Source organism: Leguminivora glycinivorella, chromosome 20 (assembly GCF_023078275.1).
Source record: "Leguminivora glycinivorella isolate SPB_JAAS2020 chromosome 20, LegGlyc_1.1, whole genome shotgun sequence".
NCBI lineage: Eukaryota > Metazoa > Arthropoda > Insecta > Lepidoptera > Tortricidae > Leguminivora > Leguminivora glycinivorella.
The window spans coordinates 15,525,507-15,552,281 of record NC_062990.1 but is presented as its reverse complement, the minus strand read 5'-3'; the positions used below and the strand labels follow the sequence as shown (position 1 = coordinate 15,552,281).

Genomic DNA, 26,775 nt, shown 5'->3' with positions numbered 1-26,775 from the left:
ATGTGTGGCGTTACGCGACTAGATCGCATACGTAACGAACACATCCGTGGCAGCCTCGGAATCCGTGACGTGGCGGATAAGCTGCAGGAAAGTCGCCTACGGTGGGATGGCCACATACGCCGCAGACCGGTAGACTACGTCGGAAACAGATGCCTCAACCTCATCGTCCAAGGCCCTAGGTCACGCGGCCGCGGTAGGCCTAAGAAGCGCTGGCTGGACGTCGTGACAGCGGACATGGAAGAGAATAATCTCTCACCTCAGGATGCCGAAGACCGGGCAAAGTGGAGAAGGCTGAGCAGGAAAGCGGACCCTGGCGCTAGGCCGGGAAAACCCTAGGTTGAAGAAGAAGAAGATGTTAAAGAAAAAATGACGAGCACCACCAGTGGTGAAGGCCGGATCGTCATTTTTTCTTTAATATATGACATCTTATTTCGATTTTTTTATGACTAGGTTTGTTTATAATAATGCGGGGCTATTTCTAACAGCCATTCCTTATTAATCGTCATCATATCTCGCATGTAAGTCTTGTCTCCCGTACTCTGGACACTTGCGAACACCACCCTGTGAACAAATATGTTTTCTGTCAATAAAAATAAATAATAGTTATTTGTTATACAAGGGGGCAAAGTTGTATTTTAACGCCGAATGTGGTATTAAAAAACGAGCAAGTGAAAGGATTCTATAGTTGAACCACGAGCGAATCGAGTGGTTTGAGAATAGAATCCTGAACTTGCGACTTTTTTAACACACGAGAAGTATAATCCACCAGAGTGTAACACAAAACTTTTCCCCTCACTATAGCGAGGAAACTACAACGCAAAAAATGCGTTTATCACTGCTTCCAGTAGTTCCACAGGTGGTAAATCATCTTTATTACTAGATTCACCTACTTTTATCAATTTAAAAGCAGTTAATTTGACTTTATTCAAGGTCAAATTGCTTTACCCACTAGTGGATAAAATGCGTTTTTACCCGCTGGTATTGAGGGGAAAAATACATTTTGGGGGACACCTTACACAGATCCAAAGACATATAGACAGATAAAGTCTAAGAAAAAACGTATCTCAGTACCATACAGAAAAAGGTACGGTAGCCTAGATGGCATTACACCTTTGGGGTACGCTCAGCTAGATGGCGCTAATATTAATATTTGACATTTTTAAAGCATACCAAGCTAAGAATAGGATATAGATAGATATAGGATAATTTTTGTAGGAGGTAGGGCATAGCGAATGATATTCCGCTTTGTGTGGTAGGGCACAGCACAGCGGATATCGTCTCGCTCGAATCTAGAGCAGAGCCCAACTGGGGAAGTACCTCCGCCTTACAGAAGACCGCAGCCAAATAGCACTAGACCCTACTCATAGTGTTGTGTTCCTGCCGGTGAGTAAGGCTGCCAGAGCTCAACGAGGGTGCGGGGTGCTGACGACGGGAGGACTTACGGAACTAACTTGTTCCATCTATTGTCCTTTGAGTCGTCGGCAACCCGAACCCTCCTTGGAACTTGTACACTCCTTTTTGCTGTGTACTTAACACAGCAAAAGGGAGTGTACAAGTTTCTAATGGGGTGGCAACGCGCATGTGACACTGTTTGAGTTGCAGGCGTCCATAGGTTACGGTGACCGCTTTACATCAGGCGGACCGTATACTTGTTTGCCACCGACGTAGTATTAAAAAAAAAAAAAAGAATATGGGCCAAATTGTCAAAACTGAGGTTCAAAAGTTTTAAGTCTGTGTGAAGAGATGGTGCACTGTGATTACACATTTTTCTTCGACAGTAACTCTCTATAATACTCGATCCTCTTTGCACAGATCAAAGTAAGCAAAGCTTGTACTATGGGTGCTAGGCGACGATTTTTTACTTATACTCTGAAAATGAAAATGAAAATGAAATGAAAATGAAATATTTATTTTTCAAGTAGGCATATTACAATGCGCATATGAACGTCAAATAAAGCTACGCCGGCTCTAACCCTACGCCTCAGCCTCGAGAAGATTTCAGTCCCCCCTCAGTTGGGAGGGGGGTATCCACTATGGGACCGGCAAGAAACTCGGCGGGCAACTTCTTTTCAAAACATTACATCTTATAATTAACATGCATTAAATAACAACATACAATTTAACATGCAAAAGTATTCATCAAAGAATATGAACAGACTAGGTACTCTATGGAAATCAATTTCAATAAATTATATTATTGCTTAATAATACGTCGTTCTTCTTCAGAGAAAACATATCAAATTGTCATAGAAGAAAAAGATAATATGAATCTCAATATCATTAAATATGTAATTTACCTACACAACATAAAATATAAAATATTTGATGTGCTTTCTTATCTGAACTGTGTCCTCTATACATAATACAATTATTTTAATTGCTATTCGTTTTTTGTAGTTTCTGGTTCGGGCCATGCATGTTTGTCTGTCAAATAGTCCTCGACTCTGTAATAAGCCTTTAACATCAATGATTTTTTTAAGTAGTTCTTAAGAGCTGGGAGGGGTAATCTCAAAGCAGTGTCAGGTAACTTATTATAAAAATGAATGCATTGCCCAACAAATGACTTCTGTACTTTACGGACACGAAACTTCTTTATGGCAAGCTTATTTTTGTTTCTAGTGTTATAATTATGGATATCAGAATTCTTAGTGAAACAGTCTAAATTCTTAACAACATAAATTATACTATCATAAATGTATTGGGAAGCTACAGTTAAGATATTAATTTCTTTGAAGAGTTCTCTTACTGATTCACGTGTTCCTAAGTTGTAAATAGAACGAATGGCTCTCTTTTGTAATACAAAGATAGTCTGTATGTCAGCTGCTTTGCCCCAAACCAGAATACCGTATGACATTACACTGTGAAAATAACTATGATACACTAAACAAGTCTCTGTCAAACAAGTCTGTCAATAAATAAAAACAAAGAAAACTATAGGTTTCCTTTTCTCTAGCACCCTAAAGAAAAGGATGTATATAGTTTTCTTTGTTCTTATTTACTGACAGACTTGTTTGACAGAGTATAAATAAAAATATTTACACGGTGAAAGGAAAAGGACCATTCAAACTTTGCATTTTTATTTGAGGTCATAATGAACAGCTATTATTATGAGGCCGATGCTGAAATCGCAAAAAATAATTTAGCTGTTTCATACATTTCGATTGTGATTGATTCGATCCAGAAACGCGCTGTACGAATTGTCGACGATCCCAAACTCACAGGCCGTATTGAACCCTTAAGTCTAAGGGCCTTCGCCTCCTTATGTGTGCTCTATCGCCTGTAATACCATAGATCAAGCAAACGTATCTACTTAGCGTGTCAAATGAACTCAGTGAAATCCACTGAGTTGTCCGTCTTTACTCGCAGCTTGCAGCTTTCGGGCGTCAATTTTTGTAAGTTGAAGTCAATCAAAACATAAAAAATGCCTCGTTACGTGATATTCAATTGCAACAACACAAAAATTATGAACAATCAAGAGCCTGAGACATATTTAAAATTACAGGCAAGAAACAACTTCAGTACAAAATTTGACACGCTCGGCCCCTATACAAATAGATGAACTTGTTTCTTCTATCTAAATAAAGTTCTGTGATGGGTTGTGTTCTGAAGAACTGTTTGACATGATGCCAACGGCCACATTTCATCATCGCACCGCTCGCCATCCACACACCTTACAATACAACCTAAATGGTCGCGCACCGTGCGGTTTCAGAGGAATTTCCTCCCACGAACGCTCCGGCTGTGGAATGAGCTCCCTGTCGAGGTAATCCCGATGAACAGTATGGGGTTCTTCAAAAAAAAAGTGTACAAGTTTCTAATGGGTCGGCAACGCGCACGTGACACCCCTTGAGTTGCAGGCGTCCATAGGTTACGGTGACTTTCAGGCGGGCCGTATACCTGTTTGCCACCGACGTGGTATAAAAAAAATGTCATGATTCCGCTCATTTCTATGGAGTAGCCAAATTTTGTTTCGCGATTTCAGCAATCCCTTCGGTCGTGTTTTCCATTATCGCCGCTCATTTCGATCTTCCTTTTTTACGTACTTGTATCATATTTTCAAAAACAAAAATTCATATACAGGTGGGTACATTTTAGAGATGGGCCGAACATTCGGTAAATATTCGGTATTCGGCAAGTTTTTCAATGTTCGTATACGGCCGAATAATTCGGTTGCATTGCCGAATATTTACCAAATAAACAAAGTAAATAACTTACGAAGATCTTACGTATTCCATTGGGTAATAAGCTCCTAAGTAGCTTTTTAAGGAACTGCTAAAAAGAGAGAACTGTTTTAGTTATCCACTAAATCATAAAAACATAGTTGTAGTAACATATGTAACCATTATCATTTAATAGTTTTAATCTTAACATCCGCTTTAAAAATATGGCGTAACCGAATATTCGTATTCGGCAAAGTCCATATTCGGCCCATCTCCAGTAGGTTTGTGTCGTTCACGAACTATGAACTGTTAGGAATAAAATCCCATCAATGACCGAAATGAACTGAATCTTTCCAGGCTCTGAGATTCGGTCTTTGCTCATTTAGTTCAGTATAGGATCGGCGAGCGCGAGCGGTTTGGATCGAGAACGAGTGTGTGACTGCGCCGACCGAGAGCGAGAGCTACTTAGCAGAGCAACAAAAAACGTCAAGTTTTCATATTGAACTTCGTTTACTTACAACCTTTCGGCCCGGAATGTTACTATCTGTGGACTATTCGTATCATTTTGACACTATTCGGTCCCATTCGTTCTGATCTTTCCGGCCGCAGTGGTCGCTGGTCTGGCTGAACTAAATGAGCAAAAGACCTAAAAGAGCGAACTAGTTCGTGGGAGCGATTGAACGAGATCGGAGCGCTCCGATCAAAATACAAAAATACAAATACAAAATCATTTATTCAGCAAATAGGCCACGGGGGCACTTTTACATGTCAACATTACAGAGTATTCATTAAAGTTAAACAAATGAAATTAATAGAAATATTAACTAAAAATATTAATCATAAGCAAAGTAGCTATACACTGATATAGAATTAGAGATGTATAAAGTCTCTAAATGTCATATTATTACTAACTATAATCAATACATAAAGAAAGTGCAAACAGATACAAAGATAAAAGAAATCTATAATACTTCAATAGTTGTAAAAGACTGAATATTACAAGTAAAAATATTATACTTAATCAAATAATCCATGGAGATGTATAGCGTCTCCAAGAGTCAAATTTTATAAAATTAAAATATTTAAAAGTAAAAACCTTTGTCAAATAATACAAAAAAAAATAAAAAATACAGAAAATGAACAGCTAAATTACACATTTCAAGAGATGTACAAGTCTCTAGTTGTCAATCATTAAAGAACAAATCAAGTTTACAAATAAGGGCCAATCAAGGTTACAAATTAAGTTTAAAAATATAATCAAAATCTCAAAGATGTATAAGGTCTCTAAGTGTCCAAAAAACTAACATTAACTTAATCAAACGACAACAAGGTCATTAAAGTAAGGAGTCTATTTTAAAATAAAATATAATCAAAATCTCAGAGATGTATAAAGTCTCTAAGTGTCCAAAAGCTAAAATTAACTAAATTAAACGACAACGTGATGGTCTCTAGTGTCATCCTTAAGACATTACTTACTTAAGTTTAATTCTTACAAGAACCGAATGTAGTGTCTCGCAATCCGCTCAAAAGTAAAGTTAAATAATCTAACAAAACATGTGGCCCAGGTAAGCTTGAACAGACCAGTCTCCACAAACAGCACCCGTTCACGAGTATGACGCGTATCTCAGCCATCGCCTCCCTCAACCTCCATTCGGGAAGGTGGCGACCCGATCAACACGCCACCGTAAGCAAAGACTTTTAAGCGAGCATGACATGTTCAAGCTAACAGCAAATTGACAAAAGAAAAATCGACACAGTGAAACACGACATTAAGCTTGTAGGTGACATTAAAGAGGGCAACAATGCCTAGTATAGCTATACATAACTAATTACATGCTCAACGTGACTTAGAGATGTAAAGGTCTCTAAGGGTCAGTGTACTATCATACTTTAAATAAATTTTATATAACTACGCTATATAATGAAAACAAAAATCTTAGAGGTGTATAAGGTCTCTAAGCGTCCTACTAACATAACTAATGATACAATACAATCACATGAGAAAAATTACGCTGTGTCATTTTTACTGGATACTAGTACGGTTGTATTACAAACTTCTGCTACCATAATCAAGCTACTGGCTTAAAGGCATTTTTATAATTTATAAAATCATTTACCGTATAGTAAGCTTTACCTAGCAAACAGCGCTTAACATGTGACTTAAATTTGCCGAGTGGCAAGTTCACTACATCAATGGGGATTTTGTTATAAAAACGTGTACAGTTCCCAACGAAAGACGTACTAACCTTACGGAGACGGTGGAAGGGCACGGCAAGTTTATGTTTGTTTCTAGTGTTATAGTTATGGATATCACTGTTAAGCTTGTATTCATGGATGTTTTTCCTAGCATACATAATATTCTCAAGTATGTACTGAGAGGCAACGGTAAGAATGTTCACCTCTTTGAATTTCTCTCTTAGGGAAGCTCGAGCGCCCAGTCCATATATGGAACGTACAGCTCGCTTTTGCAGCACAAATATCGTCTGAATATCTGCGGCTTTACCCCATAACAGAATTCCATACGACATAACACTATGGAAGTAACCAAAGTATACCAGCCTGGCCGTCTCTACGTTTGTTAGCTGTCTGATTCTCCTTACTGCGTAGGCAGCTGAACTAAGTTTGTTAGCTAAAGTAGCAATATGTGCGTGCCATTGCAGTTTTGAGTCTAAAGTGACTCCCAGGAAAACAGTTTGGTCTTCAAACTCCAGCGTATCACCTTTTATTTGGATTTTGCTGTTATTTATCTGCTTGACGTTAGGTAACGCAAACTTGATGCATTTGGTTTTCTTGGCGTTCAAAAGTAGATTGTTTGCCGTAAACCAGTTAACTATAGTTGATAGGGCATCATTAATACTGTCGAAGCTATTTTCCTTCCTGTCCACTTTGAATATAAGAGAAGTGTCATCCGCAAATAACACTATATCATGTCTGCCTTTAACAAGAGTGGGTAGGTCATTAATATATACTAAAAAGAGGAAGGGACCAAGAATTGAACCTTGAGGCACTCCGAGGGCTACCGGGGACCCCGCCGAATGAGTTCCATTAATAACTACTCTTTGAGTCCTATCCGACAGATATGATGAGACTAAGTCGAGGGCACCGGCTTTTATCCCGTAGTGGCTTAATTTTCGTTTTAAATTTTCGTGATCTACGCAATCAAATGCCTTGGACAGATCACAGAAAATTCCAACAGCATCTTGAGCTTTTTCCCAAGTGTCAAAGATGTGCTTTAGGAGTACCGCACCAGCGTCAGTGGTTGATCGACCTTTGGTAAAACCAAATTGATTGCTATCAAGCAGTTTATTTCTGTTGAAATGCGACAGCAGTTGATTTAAAATAAGTTTCTCAAACACTTTGCTTAATGCAGGTAGTATTGAAATCGGCCTAAAGTTCGTAGGATCTGTCTTCGTTCCTGATTTAAACAACGGGATAATTTTGCTATGTTTCATAATATCTGGAAAAGTGCCAACATCAATGCATCTGTTGAAAATCTCAGCTAAATATGGTGCAATAGATTCAATAATGGAATGCAAAACTTTGACTGACAGGCCCCATAGATCTTCAGTTTTCTTTAAATTCAGTGATCTAAAAGTCTTAAGAACTATGTTCGGAGTGATATACGAAAATTTGAAGAATTCTGTACATTCCGCTACATTTCTCTTCAAAATTTCTTCAGCGACATCTGGCGACGAATTAAGAGACTGTGTTGTTTCTACCGGTATATTCGAGAAAAACTGCTCAAAATGATCTGCGACTTCACGGTCGGAACTTACTAAAGCGTCACCAATTCGTAGCTTGTAGTGCGGATCCTTCATTTTACGTTTCCCAGTTTCATTGCCGATCACCTGCCAGGCAGTTTTAACCTTATCACTAGAATTTAGGATCTTTTTAGACAAGATCAACGAACGAAACGGCACAAGCCAGTACATTACTACATTATCTGACAATGAACCTATCGAAGTGTCGAATTTACATAATGTGTTAAAATCAAAGAGCGATTATCAAAATAGATATCGCTCGTACAAAAATAGGGAAACTAATCAATTAATATTTAATATTTCACGAAAAATTAGGCCGCTCAAGAACTAATATAACCTGTGTTGTTTCATCGCTCGCCAGTTTCTAGCCGGTACAACGCCATCTAGCAGGTACAACGGAAAGCGTCTGAATTATGGGGGCAATAAAATAAATTATTTTCTTTGCTATTCGATGGGTATATTTAAATTTTATTGTCTGTTATTATACGGTTTTTAAAATGTGACAAATTTTTATTTTTGTATAGTCGAGGACTCGAGGTAAACACTGTAAACAGGTAAAAAGTATATAGGAAAGTACTTAGATAAGCCGAACACACTGAAGGAGGTTCCTTATATCAAAGAGGATCGAGTATTATAGAGAGTTACTGTCGAAGTAAAATGTGAAATCACAGTGCATCTGCATAGCCATCTCTCGACACAAGCTTAAAACTTTTAAGCCTCAGTTTTGACAATCAATTGCCCCCATAATTCAGACGCTTCCCGTGTACCCGCTAGATGGCGCTGTACCGGCTAGAAACTGGCGAGCGATGAAACAACATAGGTTATACTAGTTCTAGAGCGGCCTAATTTTCTGTGGAGTATTAATTTATTATTTTTCCAAATTTTTGTTCGAGCGATATCTATTTTGATAATCGCTCTTTAATTTTAACACATTAAATTCGACACTTCGATAGGTTCATTGTCCGAAAATGTACTGGCTTGTGCCGTTTCGTTCGTTGTTCGGAGCGCTCCGATCTCGTTCAATCGCTCCCACGAACTAGTTCGCTCTATTATTAAAATGTCAAATATTAATATTAGCGCCATCTAGATGAGCGTTCCCCAAAGGTGTAACGCCATCTAGGCCACCGTACCTTTTTCTCTAGGGCTTTGAGGTACGTTTTTTTCTTAGACTTTACCCGTCTGTACGGAGTTACATATTATTGTCTTTGCTTATACTAACGAATTGTTGAATTTACACAATGTATATAGTTTAAAAAGAGCGACGATCAAAAGAGATATCGCGTCATACAAAAATTGGATAAAATTATCTCATTAAAAATATAAAACAGTATATCATAAGGCAACTAAAAAAACAGTATCATCTGTATTGATCCATCGTTCACCAGTTTCTATTCGTTACAGCGCCATCTAGGAGGACAAAGATTAGTTTATATAAGTAGTAAGTCTTTCTCATGTTACATTTTTTGTGATTTACCTGGACGAATGCCGTTTTTTATTAAAATATATTAGATTATTTATTATTTTTTAGAGAGAAGAAACATATCATCTTCTCGCTCTCACGTATGAAATTCTATGGACTAATAAGGTGGCGCCATCTATCATAACCTTTGAGTGTGCCTCCTCATTTTGTTCGTTTTGTTCTACTGTTATGGTGGACCAAAGAATCTCGCATACATACATACTTACAAACATGAACGCTGAAAACAATACACTATTTTTTCAAGCTAGAAAAAAAACCGTTTTTTTACAACCCTACTCTCTCCCCATTATTTGGGGTCGGCGCAGCATATTTTCCTCCTCCATTCCTCTCTATCAGCCGTCATTTCCATACTAACACCTTTCACTCTCATACACAGACCAATACAACAAGACGGCCCTTACAGGGCGACTCGCGGTCACCAAGCATACGACAAATCAGGTTTATAAAAGTTTGAACGCGTGCGACACCGATCAGTAGCGCCCAAGTATACGACCCGCTAACAGTGTTCGTGTCCGCTCGGGAAAAAATCTTAAATAATCAAATTTGGTTGCAAACAATGGTCTCTTGCAGCATAAAGTGGTGTGGCAAGTCTTCTAACACTTCTACATATAAAAAAGATGGAATAACATTCCACAGTTAAGTCAAATTAATTATTTTGTTGAATATTGTTTATTATCCGCGGAGTTCATTTATACTGGTCAATATGGTTGTACTGAGCGGCGCCGAGGCGCGTCCATCCCTTTTTGCCTAGTTAACAATGCGATATGCTATCCCTTTCACCAGAGATTATGGATATAGTAGATATGTCCACCCCATACAAAAAAATGCGACCGCCTAAAAGCACGGCAAATGTAGATGGCGTTACTACAAATTTCTTGTTGCCTTGAGATCACTGTTAGATGGCGTTAAGTGTCACTTTTGAGACATAAATCTTTAAAAGAATATAATTAATTTTAGGACTCGTAACGCCATGCATGTACTAGATTGAAAGTTAGTTAATATTTCGCCACCCTTACTATCGCTTAAATAGCTCAGTTATAGTAGCGTAAGATGATGGACGCGGCCCCGACGTCGTGGGTTCGATCCTCGGCAGTGAAAATATTTTTTTTTCTTTTTTTTTTAATCTTTTATACCCTTTACAACCATCTTTTTTTAAATAGTGATTTTTTTTTAATATTAGATTCACAACCCATTTCATTGAAATTTTGTTAGACACATGTAATGCAATAAGTTTAAAAATTGTTTTTCAGTATTAGTATTGATGGAAGGTAACCTAAGGTTCAACATCGTACCCATCGTACCTACTAACAGCAATACTCTGTCTTAGCTAACCATAGACGTTATGCCCTTGTAATAAGAATTACAAATGTACAGTGACAGTTGTCCAGTTGCATGTACCACATTGAAAGTTAGTATAGATATATTAATATCGACAATTACAAACCGTCAACAGATGTTGCTTTATACTATAATTAATAAATAAAATATAATATAATAAATTAAAAAGATTTTTTTTGAGTGTAGGTGGATATTGTCGATTTTGGTTTCGCTCAAGAACCTTTGCGTATACGTTACAGACTAAGGTATAAATTATTTACGCATTTTGTTATGAAAAACGATACAATATACGCCTTAAACATAACGCGGAATATAAATACATAACAAAAATTGCCTTGTGTTGCTTAATTCCGTGATTCAATATATGTATTTTACAAAAGCTTTGCCGCCATCCACGTCTTACTCAGCTTTGACATAAGACTGAAAATCACTTAAACATTAGTCTTTGGAGTCAATATCTTTTTACTATTACAATGAATGAATGACAAGTCTAGCTAGGAGGTTTTCCACGAACACCAGAGTTTGCGCTATGTGTCATTCTATATGCCTGGATAGGAGTAAAAGAGAAAGATGTCCGCAATGTGTTAACCCAGGTGACAGCAGTAAGCCCTCAGTACTAGTACTGTCACTGGCTGTCATGGCCAACATACTGCGTTTCGATACTGGTAAAATATCGAAGTATCATTCATTATGTTCTTTTTGTATCTAGGTTATTAATTATATACGAATATCAAAATATCAAAATGATGATAATTGGTGAATATCAAGAAAATTTTGAGTTTAAAGCAAGAAGATAAAAATATTTTCAGAAATATGTACCTACTCCTTCTATATAACAAAACGCATCCATCAGTCAAGCGCCGTATAGCCATCATCTTCTATTTCTGAATTGATTTTTAATAATAATTTACTAAGGTCTAAATCAGTTTACGACTAAACTAGAGTTATGCGACGTTGCAGTCAGCAGTCTGGCAACGTTGCATTTTGAAGTAACAAAACATTTAATATTCAATATTCATTCAATTTGTCGTGAAAAGTCTTCATGACTTACTACTCATATTATACCTATAAGTTACCTAATTTCGTCACTCTGATTAAATAGAAGTTTGGTGCGGCGGTCAAAGATACTGCTTTTTAGCTGCGATAACTTGAGCAACAGAGGTTCGAATCTCGCTGGAGACCTCTTGCTTTTTTGTGAATCTTTTTGTATTTTTTTAATACTTTGTGTTTGATTTATTTTTATTCATTATATTTGATGGGAAAATAACTACTACTACCTACTAGTACTAATATTTCATATCTCAGATTTGACATGTTTTTACACCCCGAAATACCAATATTCAATGTTTTATCAATCTGGACCAACACTTAGTATGGTAATGAAGAAACTTTTCAAAGAATTTGGTGAATAAAATTGGCCTATTAACATTTTGACAACTTTTGTCTCATTCTGATCATAGTGCCGTCTGACTCTGTCGTGCTGATATTATGTAGTTGTTTGTGGTAAAACATTTTTATACTACTAAAAATGAAATAATCAGAAAGTAATACTTCCGTCTTAGTGCGTTTTCACATTATCCGATCCGATATCAGATGTAGGACCGATATCGATATCCCATATATTTAAGCCGCCATCTTTGATTTTTGCCTTTAAAATTATTCCTTCATCCGATATCGCGGATAGGATAATGTGAAAACGTACTTAGAGTTGTAATATTTTACCTAGCATATTTTGGTTTTACTGGAATGTACGTTCAAGATAATTCAGAATTATCGTTAAAACTTATGGAAACAAAAATCAAAAACCATAAAATAAAAATAAAAATAAAACACAAAAAAACTGTTATCTTCACTTGTGTCTCTCCGCCGGGATTCGAACCCGTGACCTCTGGCTTGAAAAGCAAACCAACTTCAACCGAGACCATAACGTGTCTTGACAATTGGCCCGAAATTAGCCATCATCTAGCTTTCACTAATGTGTCAGGCGTTTCGATGTTCCTGCTGAAAAGTAAATACTTAAGTTAGTAAGTTGCACCTGTCAAATGATTGAAGAGAAAAACGTGAGACGGATGTATGGGATGACAAGTCTGTACTGTATTGGCAAGATGCAGGGTGCAAAGCGGGTGGAGGGGGTAACTAAAAGGATCACAGCGCAGCGCTCACTATGGCCAAAATTGACATTCCTGTCGCTGACTTACGCTGTCAAATCCATATTGCAGTAAACATTTTCAGGATAAATTTAATATGGGCATAGTAAAAATTGTTATGGTGAATTGTAATAACACCAAGAAAAATAGCGACTAAATTCTAGCTATTTCCAAGACCGTGGTGGAAACGAAACCACCGTTTAAGTGGATAATTGCCGTAAGAAGAAATATGTCATCTAACCTCTGAAGTTTTATTTAAAGTGCATTAATCATTTGGTACAAGTATTGAATTGAATTTACGGTGAATTTGTAGTGCAAACTTTATTGGAGGTAGAAAAGCCGATGTGGAAGCCAATCCCAGTTACGAGTATGTTCCAAAATCATTCGAGTTGTTTCCTCATGTCTGCTCCTGTGTACAAATCGAAACGGATTGACAAAAATGCGTAAATATCGAAGTTTCAATGGGATGAAGGAGCACGAAAACAAGAAAAGCAGAAGCAGGCCAAAGGCTTATCACATTTTAAATAAATTTCCTGAGAACTTCTTTCATCGCATTGATGATTACATATTTGATGTGATATGGTAAACCTCTAATATTTTCAAGTAAATGAAACAAGTTTTTGTAATGTATATTATAATTAAAAGTTATTATAGCTGGTTTCTTTTTATTTTACAATAAACCCTGTACCCTGTCCCTGAATAATATAATACCTACAGTTAGCCTATGAAAATGACATATCAACAATTTCAAAAGCCAATGATTTATTTATACTTTATTGCACATAAGTACAAATGGTGGAATAATGTCTTCAATCTCTAGAAAATGCCCAGCTAGAACCAATTTTTTGCCTTTATTCATTGTCTCAGGTTGGAAAATGATTTCGTGAGTGATGGCACGAAACCCCGTTTTAGTCACCAGTTTGTTAATTTCTCACTGAAAACAACAATTTTAATGTTATTGGCGATAATGTTATAACCAATATCATCCAAAATTGTCTAATATAGTAAAATAACACAAGATTCCATTAATTTTTTCACAATGTTTACTTACTTCTCGTTGTACACGGTCCCAATTTTTCGGCTTCGATTATTATTCATTCAATATTCGACCATATTTGTATGTGCTAAACGTCTATTTTGTCAAATTGTTCAGGTAAATTTGAAACCTTAACCGCTTAGATACCAGTGATTTTTTGTTTTTTTGATAGATGGCGCTAAAAATTTGCTCTATTATCTGTAAACATAGATTTAATTTGTTTCTAATGTTTTTTGAAACAGTTTTTATTACTATATGTCAAGAAAATTAGATCTTAACATGTAAATTTAAAAATTAGCCATGTTTCAAAATTTATTAAATTTAGATCAATGCCAAATCGGACTATGAGTGACATCTATCATTTTCGCTGGAATCAATAGAGTTTCGTTTTGACGGTCGCATTTTGTTGTACGGGACGAACTAGTCTGTATATATGTAGTTTGTGCTTTCACGTAAACGACTAGGGATGGGGCCATGTTAGTTTATGTCTGTTGCGGGAACTTCGTACTACCGTTCGTACCATGTGCTACCATTTTATGAAATATAAAAGAAAGCAGATTTGTAATTGTGAATTGTTGTGTATGTAGCCCGGAGATAGTAACTAGGTTCTTAGGGTATTTCTAGGAGCAGTAATGAAACACCAAGCTAGCTTAACCGTGTGTATTTCGGGACTGACAGTCTGAGTTAATAACTACCCTCTAGTCGGCGCAAGTAAAGTTAGGGCTACCCCCTATTACATATATAACACCCCCCTGCTTAATCTATAATACTACTTTATAACAAATCTAGGAAATAACTCTACAGTGGATTACATGCCTTATGAGTAGGTCTTACATAACTAAGTTGTACAACTAAACTAGGCATACATATGTAATACCTAAAGAGGAAAAGTATACAAATAAAGTACGTTTATTACTACGTGGTATGGGTTTGTCTTAGTTTCGATATAAATACAAATTTTAATATCAAATAAACAGTGTTATCGGTCTAAACCATTTTGTAGAACTACATTACAAACGTAAAATTATGTTTTATGTTTTCTTCCAAAATATAACATTGATTAGACAAATAATGATACCATGATTATTAGTACACCTGCCAAACCACTAATCTATCTCAAAACCGTAACGTACAGGTGGTCTCCTGGTACGTTTCGATTCTGGGATTTCTGAGACTGGGGCTAGTGTCAATGCGGGCTCGGTAGGTGGCGCTAGCGGCGCGGGCACCGGCGCGGCTGGAGAGCGCGGTGGCGACCCCGGTGTGCGGTCTGGTGACACCTGCGGGGTGCTATCTGACGGAATCGAGCTTGGCAAACAATATACCATTCGCGACTTTAATTGGTTACAGTGTCTATTGCATGTGGAGCCATTTTCCTTTGTTACTACGTAATTACGAGAACCCTTTACCTTTGATACTGTTCCCGGTACCCACTTATCCCTCGAATTAAATTCCTGAATCCATACTGGATCTCCTTCGTTCATTTGAGTCGACAAAATGCCTCCGGCTGATTCGATCTGTTTCTGTTGCGCGCGATGTACTCTCTTTTCTACTGCACAAGAAGGTTTTAATTGATCCAGTCTAGAACGAAGCTGTCGTTTCTGTAGTAACATAGCTGGTGTTTCGCCCGTGGTGCCTTGTTCACAGTTACGATAGTTAAGTAAGAATGTTTGTAACGTTTCTTCTATGTCTTGATTTTCTCTTACAGCTTTTTTTATAGCCCCCTTACACAGTTTTACCGCCCCTTCTGCGGCCCCATTCGATGCAGGTTGGTAAGGTGCCGTAAAAATATGTGTTATTCCATTTAACTTCATAAACTCGTCCATCTCTTGACTCGTGAACGGCGGTCCGTTATCTGACACGATCTCTTTTGGCAGTCCGAACCTCGCGAAAGTCTCTCGTAGCACCTTAATTACCGCCTTTGCAGTTGTTCTTGCCATTAAGAAAGCCTCTATCCATTTGGTAGTCGCGTCAATCAAAATAAAAAAGTTTTTCCTTCATAGGGTCCTAGAAAGTCTACATGAAGCCTGCTCCAGGGTTCCGAGTAGTACGGCCAGGGTTGAGACTTAACTCGAGGTGGCGCAGAAGCTTCTACAGCGCAAATTACGCAGCTTCAACTTATTTGTTCTATATCCCGATCTATATTTGGCCACCAAACAAAACTTCGAGCCACACTCTTCATCTTAACCATACCTTGGTGACTACTATGCAATTCCTTTAAAATGCTCGTTCTTAAATTTTCTGGGATGATCATACGATAGCCCCACATTATACAACCACCTTCAACGTACAGTTCCTGCCTTCTGGAGAAAAATGGTTTTAATTCTTCACTAGTACAATATGATGGCCACCCTCCTTTAATATACATTAGTACTTGTCTCAAAACAACATGTTTCTCCGTCGCTTTTTGGACGTCTTGGCTGGTGATGGGCAAAAAGTTCTGTACGAAATTCAGATACGTTGTTTCTTCGCTGATCTGATTACTTACGGGCTTGTGCGGAGGTAATCGGGACAAGGCATCGGCTCCGTTTTTAGTAGTATGTACGTACTCAATATCATATTGATAACCTCCTAAAATAATTGCCCACCTTTGCATGCGACTCGCCGCCATCGCTGGAATCCCAGCTTTGTCTCCGAAGATCGTCACCAACGGCTTATGGTCGGTCCTCAAAATGAATTTGCGGCCGTACAGATATTGGTGGAATTTCTTTACTCCATAGATGATGGCAAGGCCCTCCCGTTCTATTTGTGAATATGCCTTCTCCGCGCTGTTCAGTACTCTCGAAGTGTAGGCTATTGGGCGCTCCGTACCGTCCGGCCACATATGTGATATCACAGCGGCCACACCCACGCTGCTCGCATCCGTCGTCAAAATAAGAGGGAGGTCTGGTGAGTAGTGGGCCAGCACCTCACTGGAAGCCAACATACGTTTTACCTTATTAAAAGCCTCCTGACAAGATTGAGACCACTCAAATTTTACATCTTTTTTTAGCAACTCATACAGGGGCGTCAGTATAGTACTAATATTTTTCACAAATTTGGCATAGTACATCGCCATTCCTAGAAAAGAGCGTAATTCGGACACGTTACTGGGCGTTGTTACATTCAATATATCCCTAACCTTCTTAGGGCAGGTGTGGAGTCCCTCTTTATCCACTACATAACCTAAATAGGTAATTGAATTAGCTAGGAAGGAGCATTTCTCTTTTTTAATCTTTAACCCGTATTTTTCTAGCCTTTCAAATACCTTATATAGGTTTTCTATATGTTCCTGGTCGTTTTCACCCGTAATGACCACATCGTCTAGAAACACCCCCACTTTCGGCAAATCGGCGAACATCTGTTCCAGAATCCTTTGGAAAATGCCTGGACTCGAGGATAAACCATAAATCAAACGATTATATTTAAACAAACCTTTGTGCGTATTAATTACCGTATATTTGGCAGTATCATCTAGCACCAATTGTGCATAAGCTTGAGATAGGTCAATTTTGCTAAATCTTTGACCTCCATGCAATTTAGTAAACAAATCCTCGACCCTAGGCAAAGGAAAACGGTCCACATCTAAATGTTTATTAAGACTTATCTTGTAATCTCCGCAGATGCGTATAGTTCCGTCAGACTTGACCACCGGTACGATAGGTGTCGCCCAGTCGGAGGTCTCCACGGGCGTGATGACGCCGTCGCGCTCCAGCCGCTCCAGCTCGCGCTCCACCGGCTCGCGCAGCGCGTACGCCAGCGGGCGCGCGCGCAGGAACACGGGCCGCGCGTCCTCCCGCACTCGCAGTGACACTAGCCCGCCGTTGTACCTCCCCAGGCCCTCCGAGAACACATTTTTAAACCTGGAACTGAAATTTATCAGATTAAAATTTTTCGATGCATTTACATAATTAATCAATTCTGACTCGAACGAACCCTTAATAATTCCCAATTCAACCAACCACTGTCTGCCTAATAAGTTAGTTTTACCATCCTCTATGACAAACAAATCGAGCGGCATTGAACGATCTTTATACTTAATGAGCGGTTTTAATCTACCTAACGGAAGTACTTTTTCCCCCGAATAATATCTTAATATTAGACGGCCCGGTTTTAGTTCACAGTCAGAAAAATATTTTTGATAAACTTCCGGACTAACGCAACTTATAGCACTACCCGTATCAATTTCCATCCTGATATCATGATTATTGACGTTAAGGGTCACATAATACGGTTTGTATTTACTAAAATTATCTTCTTTAACAAAGGAAAGATTTACCTCTAAGTCCTCTAAGTTTCCTCTTCCGAATACTCATTTTCCACGTAGTTAACTTTCGTTAGCCTCGGGCACATTTTCTTCAAGTGCCCGTCCTGATTACAAACCCGGCAAACATAAAGTCGAAATTTGCATGTCTGAACCGCATGCGCACCTCCACACGCCGAGCACGTTCCTTGACCTTGACCTAATTGCGCGCGGTTGCCGTCAGCTGATCTCGACGTCACCTGTCCCCGGTAGGTATTGCTCGGCCGCTGTCCGTTCGGTCTCCCTCGGTTAACTTCGTTGTTCACCGCCTTCGTCGGCTCGTCGCGCCTCGGGTAACTTCGGGTGTTCCGTAATGGCGTCTTGAAACTAGTTTTTTTCTCGTAGCCTATAGAAAAACATGGCGCCGTGGCGTCGTTTCCTGATGCACGACTTCGACTTTCCACCGCCGCCGCATTAACCTCTGCTGCTTCCAACGCTATCGCCAAATCCTTAGCCTTAGCAAACTTCAAATCCTTTTCCGTAAATAATCGTAGTCGAATTGTTTCATTATATAGACCACATACCAATTGATCTCGCAAGCTATCATCCAACCAGGTACCAAAATCACAGTACTTGGTAAGCCTTTGCAAGTCCGCAATGAAATCCGCTATCGATTCATGTTTTAATTGCTTGCGTTGCCTAAATTTATATCTTTCGGCTAAAACACTCGGCTGTGGCTGCAGATGATCTGACATAATTTTGATAAGCTCTTTATAGGTTTTTCTGATGGCTTAGTTGGAGTACACAAAGTCACCAATAAATCGTAGCTATCTGCGCCCATCGCAGTAATTAATAATGGTACTTTACGTCCATCTTGCACGTCATTAACAATAAAGTACTGCTCCAGCCTGTCTATATAAGTCGCCCAATTGTCCTTGTGCCGGTCAAACGCGTCCATCTTGCCCACGGTCATTTTCGCCATCCTGTTCGCACAAGGTATCACTTCACCACGTTCGCGCACACGTTGGTTTGATCACGACTCGTCGCCAGTTGTTGTGTATGTAGCCCGGAGATAGTAACTAGGTTCTTAGGGTATTTCTAGGAGCAGTAATGAAACACCAAGCTAGCTTAACCGTGTGTATTTCGGGACTGACAGTCTGAGTTAATAACTACCCTCTAGTCGGCGCAAGTAAAGTTAGGGCTACCCCCTATTACATATATAACAATCTATCAATCAATATCAATATCAATTATCTAGAATCTGTAGTCTGTAGTGTTATTTAGTTGATTGATTAGTTTAGAATATTTAGTTGGTAATTTAACTTAGTAAACGTAAGTAAAAATGCACAGTTTAGTTATTAGTTACTAGAATGATTTTTATTGAGGTGCTATCACAATCATCATCCTCCTTGCGTTATCCCGGCATCGGCATTCGCCACGGCTCATGGGAGCCTGGGGTCCGCTTTGGAAACTAATCCCAAGATTTGGCGTAGGCACTAGTTTTATGAAAGCGACTGCCATCTGACCTTCCAACCCGAAGGGTAACTAGGCCTTATTATAATTTAATTATAATATTATAATTTGTTGCAAAACAAATTCACCACAGTACTGGTACCAGTACCATTGTCTATAATAGACATGTCCCATTCCCATCCCTGCTGCTAATCGTAAAGGCGCGCCATTATTTGAAACGACCAATGGCAGCACCGTGCGCGCCCGCCTCACCCCGCAAGGATTGGTGATTTGCGTCTCGAACAATATCGCTTGCATTAGGCTTCTAGTGTGGGGTGTTCTGTGCTCTCATATCATTGTTCACACATTCCATCCATCTTTTCTTAGGCCTTCCACTACCGTTGCCGCCATCCACCTTAATATTTACCACTCGTTTTATAACATTGCTTTTATCCCGCATTACATGATATATGCTAATCTACTTCCTCTCACCTTCTCTGTCACTGGCGCTGCTCTCAGGCTTCAAAATCAAAATAATTTATTCAGCAAGTAGGCCACAGGGGCACTTTTACACGTCACATGTACATAGGTATTTAAAAAAATATTTAAAATTGAGTTGAAATTACAATTGATACTATTATATACTAATTCTAAGTTCTAACTAAAGTTAACTCTATACAATTAATTAGAGATGTAGAAGGTCTCTAAATGTCGAATTACAACCAAGAACTACACTAAATTTTAATATAAAAAGTACAAATACAAAAAAAAAAAAGTCTAAAATTACTTTAGAGGTGCAAATGACTCTAAACTCCAATTGCTAATTCGAGTCCAAAAAAACTACTACGATGTTGCCACTGCAATAAAATGTTTGTAAAATAGTATAATCCTTTTTTATAAAAACACACGCCAAGATAAATTATTTATTATTATTTGTGCCGTTTGTATATCCGAGGTCTTTATAGAGAGTACGTCGTAGACGTCGCATCGGACCGATAGATGGCGCCATCGTTCGTTGTAAGTCGCTCCGGCGTCTCACCGCCGCGATGTTGGTAGTCCCGTTTTTCCCCACCTGCAACACAAGGCCCCCCGCGCCCCGACTCGCCACCAGCCACCCTCATTGTTTCGTCGAACGCCGAAGTGACCGGTTGTCGCGTATTCCGTTCGAACATTTTTACAGCATGGTGTCTCGAAATTAATCTTTTAGTTTCTATTTCCTTGTTATTTCTGGTCAAACCAGAGTTATTCGTGTTTTTATTTAAAAAGTGGCTTATAACGTTTCGGAATTATGAAATTTTTCAATTTCATCCGTCAATTCTTTCTTCCCTTTTAATTTGCGCTCGTTCGTCTTGAATAATGAGATATATTATGCCTCGCTAGCGATCATTATTCGTCTTTCGGGGTTCTCACTATAGAAATGAACGAGCGGTGCTTTATGATTCTACCCACTTTTTTGTAAGAAAGTTCCATGCTGCAAAAATCGTTACCGTTAATCAGTTTTCTTTTTAAACTATTCGCATTTCCGAGACTAAAGTAGGAAGTGTTATCCGCGTATTAAAAGTTTCGCGCGAGAATATAAGCGGTAACGTAGGTAAGTTGCTCCGCCGGGGACCACGTGCTCCGGGGACCACGTGCTTCGCGACCGCGGGCTGCGCGACCTGCGGGCTGCGGCGGCGGCGGCGGCGGCGGGCGCGGTGGAGGAATACCGCGCTTCAAGGAGGTTTGAATTTCTCCGACGAATGGGTGAGCAGATTCATATTATTTTAGAAAGAATATGTTCGGTTTCCGATTCGGTGCGGAGGCCCCAAGCCACGTGTCGGCGCCGAAACTTACTGTAGCGCTGCGATAGCGCCGCTGACCGCGGCAGTGTTGTCCGCCGCGTCGGCGCCGCCGAGGTTGCGTAGAAGTTGCCTCCTCGTTAACGATGGCCATCTCTGCGGTGCCGCCGAACAACGTTGTGGCCGCCGCATAGGCGTCGCGTGCGACGCTGTAAGTATGTCTGCTGCTGCCCCGACGCGAGCGCCGTGCCGTTAGTGATCAGTCGTCAATACGCAGGCTACCAGCGCGGCCACCTTCTGCCCCCGCCACAACGCCGCGAGCCTGCTGAAGCTGTCCACCAGTATCGCTGGCCGCCACGCTTATGCTGGCGCCTCGATGGTAATGCAGAGCGTTCGTCTGCCGTGACAACGCCGCGATCCTGCTGAAGCTGTCCACCAGTATCGCTGGCCGCCACGCTTATGCTGGCGCCTCGATGGTGATGCAGAGCGTTCGTCTGCCGTGACAACGCCGCGATCCTGCTGAAGCTGTCCACCAGTATCGCTGGCCGCCACGCTTATGCTGGCGCCTCGATGGTGATGCAGAGCGTTCGTCTGCCTTGACAACGCCGCGATCCTGCTGAAGCTGTCCACCAATATCGCTGGCCGCCACGCTTATGCTGGCGCCTCGATGGTGATGCAGAGCGTTCGTCTGCCGTGACAACGCCGCGATCCTGCTGAAGCTGTCCACCAGTATCGCTGGCCGCCACGCTTATGCTGGCGCCTCGATGGTGATGCAGAGCGTGCGTCTGCCTTGACAACGCCGCGAGCCTGCTGAAGCTGTCCACCAATATCGCTGGCCGCCACGCTTATGCTGGCGCCTCGATGGTGATGCAGAGCGTGCGTCTGCCTTGACAACGCCGCGAGCCTGCTGAAGCTGTCCACCAATATCGCTGGCCGCCACGCTTATGCTGGCGCCTCGATGGTGATGCAGAGCGTTCGTCTGCCGTGACAACGCCGCGATCCTGCTGACTGTCGATCCTGCTGAAGCTGTCCACCAGTATCGCTGGCCGCCACGCTTATGCTGGCGCCTCGATGGTGATGTAGAGCGTTCATATGCCGTGACAACGACGCGAGACGCGACCCTGCCGAAGCTGTCCACCAGTATTGCTGGCCGCCACGCTTATGCTGGCGCCTCAGTGGTGACGCGGAGCGTAATACTGTTAACCGCTGCACAGGCGTCGCAATCCTTCTGCTGCGTCTGCCGTGACAACGCCGCAAGCTACTTGAAGTTTTCCACGGTGTCGTCGGCCGACACGCTCATGCTGGCGCCTTGATGTCGCCTCGATCGCACGAGGTAAGATTGCAGACGCGGCGACCTTCATCGCGCCACCGAGCGCAATACTGCGGCTGCCGCGAAGGCGTCGCTAATTTTCCTGCCGCGTTTGCCGTGACGACGCCGCGAACTCTGTTGATGCTGTTCACCGATGTAGCTGACTGCCACGCTGGCGCCGGTGCCTCCCGCGCTGACGGCGGCGACCTCGAGAGGGCCACCGAGCACGATACTGCGCGACGCGACAGGGCATCGAGACGCCTTTCGAGCTGACGACGGCCGTCTCAATCTCACCGCCGAACATAACAGCGTCTGCTGCAGTGACAAGCTGGTAAGATTGCTGATGTGGGCCCTCGGTGCTGCTAGCCGCCACGCTGATAACGCCCGTCGCGCCTAAGATGTCACGCTCACCGCGAACACTGTCTTCCCCTACAATGGTGCCACGACCACGACTATCCAGGCTCCGTCTGCTACGGTATCGTTGCAGACTCTGTTGCTGACCAGGCTGATACTACCCTCCAATGTGACGCCGGGCGCCGCTATCAGCTGACATCCCGTACACTATGGTATCCACTCTTCTCTTTCCAGTTCCCGTGAAGTACGACTGTATTTACACTCTATTTTGACCAAGGACTCCTCCGTCGCCGAAGTGAGAACAGATAAATTCTTAAGATGCTACGTCCTAACGTGGTTTGGAGACCCATAGTTGAACGAGGTAAGACGTCAATAACCGGACGAGGAGCCGCACTGCTGCGAGGGTGTCCTGACGATGTTCGCGAGCTATCTAATCGGAGAGGCGCCTCGCGAGAAGACCCTGTGATTCCTGTACATCGCTCATTGTGTAGGTCAAAGACATCGTAAAGGTTTGCGGAATTAAAAAAAAAATCCCTTTCAGAATGTCCAGATCTGAATTCGAGCCAGCGTCCTGCATCCTGAGCGTGCGTCTGTTTACCGGGCGGACACCAAAACCGATCGGCAATCTGGCCGCGGGGGTTCCAAGTACACGACGATTTCCCGGAGGCTTGTGGCGCCCCTGTCCATTCGAGAGATTAACTTATTCGCCGAGCCTCTAATAAACAAATTGGGAAAAATAAACCTGCTTCGCCTTAGTGAACTTCAGATTCCAGCTCAAAGCGAAAGGGGCCAGGAACTCAGGAGTACTTCAGTAGTTATCATCTGGCTCGACTATACTCAATTAATATAGTGCTTGATTCGATCGTAGAACCTGATTTCATAAATTTCACAACTTTCGTGGTCTACAGAGGAAGGTTGCACCGCTGCAGTTTCCAGCATTACCTCGTACAGCTGCCGATAGCTGTAGGCCAATCGCCCCTGTTTTGCTTGCATCTGCAGCCCGATAAGACCTTCAATAATCGGAACATTGTACGAAGTAAAGCTCTTCCGATGGAGAATAATCTTCAACAGGCGGTGGCGCTGGCGACTGAAGTGACATGCAGCCGGCTTAAGGTTCGCATAGCACTATATGCTATGCACAGTTCAGTTGTATGTTATGTTATGCTGTACGATGGCAGGACTACATCTCTTCTGTTACGAGTAACTACGACAGTAACTGCTGACTCCAACAGACTGTCGTACGAGGTCAGTATGCACCCCCTGGGAGCCAAGTAAGTGACCTTCGGTGACCTCGCCTTCTTCTGCTTCGCCCGTCATCGTACCTCTTCGTCTGCGAGAGCCCTGCATTACGCCGTACAACGGTACGTATTAAGCCTCCGCCACACATAAAGCGCATTCCGCTTCGCTATCAGCGCGCTGAATGCGCGTGCATTCCGCTCGCGTCCCGCGCGCGTTGCGCTCGCTATCAGCGCTCGTTCGTTCCCGCTAGCGCCCACTGGGCGCAACGCCAGCGTTAGTGCGGTGCACCGCCATTATTGCGCTCCGCCTACGCTCTTAAAGCGCGCATGTGTGGCGGTGTTAAATTCACCCCTTGACCTGCTACCACGACGTGTTCAGCAATCACCAGCGATGCGACACTGACGTCTCCACCTCTCAGTCTACTCTGTCGACCTTCATTGCACGAAGTAGAAATCCGTCGCATCGGGTTTTGGATTAGGTAATGGATTACCCTAAGAGTCAATGACTGACTTAAAGAAATCGACTGATACCTCCGTCCAGTGTAGTAGCAATCGACAGCGCTCGTACTTTTCATCTTCTAGGCTAGTCTTACCGAGCGATCGGTATCCTCAAATGCCCTCACTAAAAAGAGTTCAGAGTTCAGGAGTCTCGCTTGCAACCGCGCTCGCTTGACGCGAAATAGTCTGATCGAAAATACCAGTATTGTAACAAATAGCCCTTGGGCACGTGAGTGATGACCTTTTTCTGTGTTTGATATGGACGTAAGACGTTGGACTTTAAATAGTCATATCAAAGCTAATATTGATTTAGATAATTTTTACGAAGGGTTGACAAAAGCAGTATCAATTACGTTACCCTGCTACAGTACAGATAGTTACACTACTTTTACAGTTAATTTTACACACTTTGTGTCTGAAATTGGGTTTATAACCTGATAAAATAACGTGTCTGTTAATAATAATAGTGTATCTAAGGTTTTTGTATCTTGTTCAAGTCAGCCTCGCCTACATCCTTTTTTTTTTTTGGTGTTGATCTGCGATGTATAATAATGTCATTTCTCTAACTATTCGCTGACTAAAGCTAAACGTCATCACGAAAATCTCTTTATGCGTTTCTGGCACCGAGATATTCGCGGATCGAAGGCTATTTCGACTGATACATCTGTCAAATCGGTTCAACTGATTCACTTATTCTTCTATGATATGCCAATAGGGCTACCAAAGGCTTGCGCGCCAGCTGACTCGCCACCAGGAGATAATAAAGAGGTCTCTATAAAGACCTCGGATATACAAACGGCACAAATAATATAAAAATTTTACCTTCCAATAAAATTTGTATTATTTTGCCTGGTATATCCGAGGTCTGAGTGATGCCTTCCTGGTAGGCTTAATATACCGTCGGCACTTCTCCTCAACAATGAGGGTGGCTGGTGGCGAGTCGGGGCGCGGGGGGCCTTGTGTTGCAGGTGGGGAAAAACGGGACTACCAACATCGCGGCGGTGAGACGCCGGAGCGACTTACAACGAACGATGGCGCCATCTATCGGTCCGATGCGACGTCTACGACGTACTCTCTATAAAGACCTCGGATATACCAGGCAAAATAATACAAATTTTATTGGAAGGTAAAATTTTTATATTTATTTCAATCCTTTGATTTATATATTTAATAGTCTTTTATTATTTACATAAATACTAGGACGCTCGATTTTTTTTCTTTTTTTCCGTGATTTTTAGTTGTAAAGTTGGTATTTCGCTTGTATCACTTCAGGTATCAATAACATTTGGTGCTATATTTTGCGGTATAGAACAAACTATTGATGATATAGATATTGTGACCAATTTTTTATACATATATTTTACAATTAGCTAATCAGCGAAATAGTGTATAGTGGGCTTTATGGTTGCCACGGCCGCCATTGTTTTGGAAGCGGCCATGACACCATGGTCTGTCAAACTGTATTTGAATTTATTATTATGTATGATACACAGATATACAGACTACATCTCTGATATATGATAGACAGACGTTAATATGCAAGTAGCGCTTTATTGACAACCGACACTTATGAACCTTTTAGATAAAAAATGGCACATGTAATGATCTATTGTTTTACCTTAAAGAGAGTATGTAAGTAAGTTTGAGTAATGTTCTTCAATTTATGGTTCCAAATCTCCTGAGGAGTCTCAGAGATACATTGGGCACTCGTTCAATACGCTAAGGAAATACCTTTCGTGAGCCCTTGACTTCGCCACGCGCCATTCTGAGAGCCAGTTCAGGTGCTACCCTTCAGCAATAACATTCTAATATTGGTAATGGGTTGTTAGACTCCAATGACTAATTTAATAAACATTGGCGAAAATTGCACCTGACTGAGATAGGGCAGCTTTAGTGCATACAGTCTGGTTTAAGTTTTATTATTATTAGCAACGTGAATGAAGGTGATGTTGATTGTCACATATACACGTAATATAATGCGAATTACCAACATTTATCATTAGTG

At 41.1% G+C, this 26,775-nt stretch overlaps 1 protein-coding gene across 1 annotated transcript in view; it reads right to left on the bottom strand.

Annotated features, from left to right (window-relative positions):
- Nucleotides 1-385: 385 nt before the first annotated feature.
- The window catches only part of LOC125236921 (probable ATP-dependent RNA helicase DHX35), a 132,500-nt gene continuing 106,110 nt past the window's right edge, over nucleotides 386-26,775 (bottom strand). Inside the window, exon 16 of the mRNA XM_048143838.1 lies at nucleotides 386-561. Coding sequence (XP_047999795.1) covers nucleotides 447-561 — 115 coding nt within the window. The 3' untranslated portion in view covers nucleotides 386-446. The remainder of the gene's footprint in view (nucleotides 562-26,775) is intronic.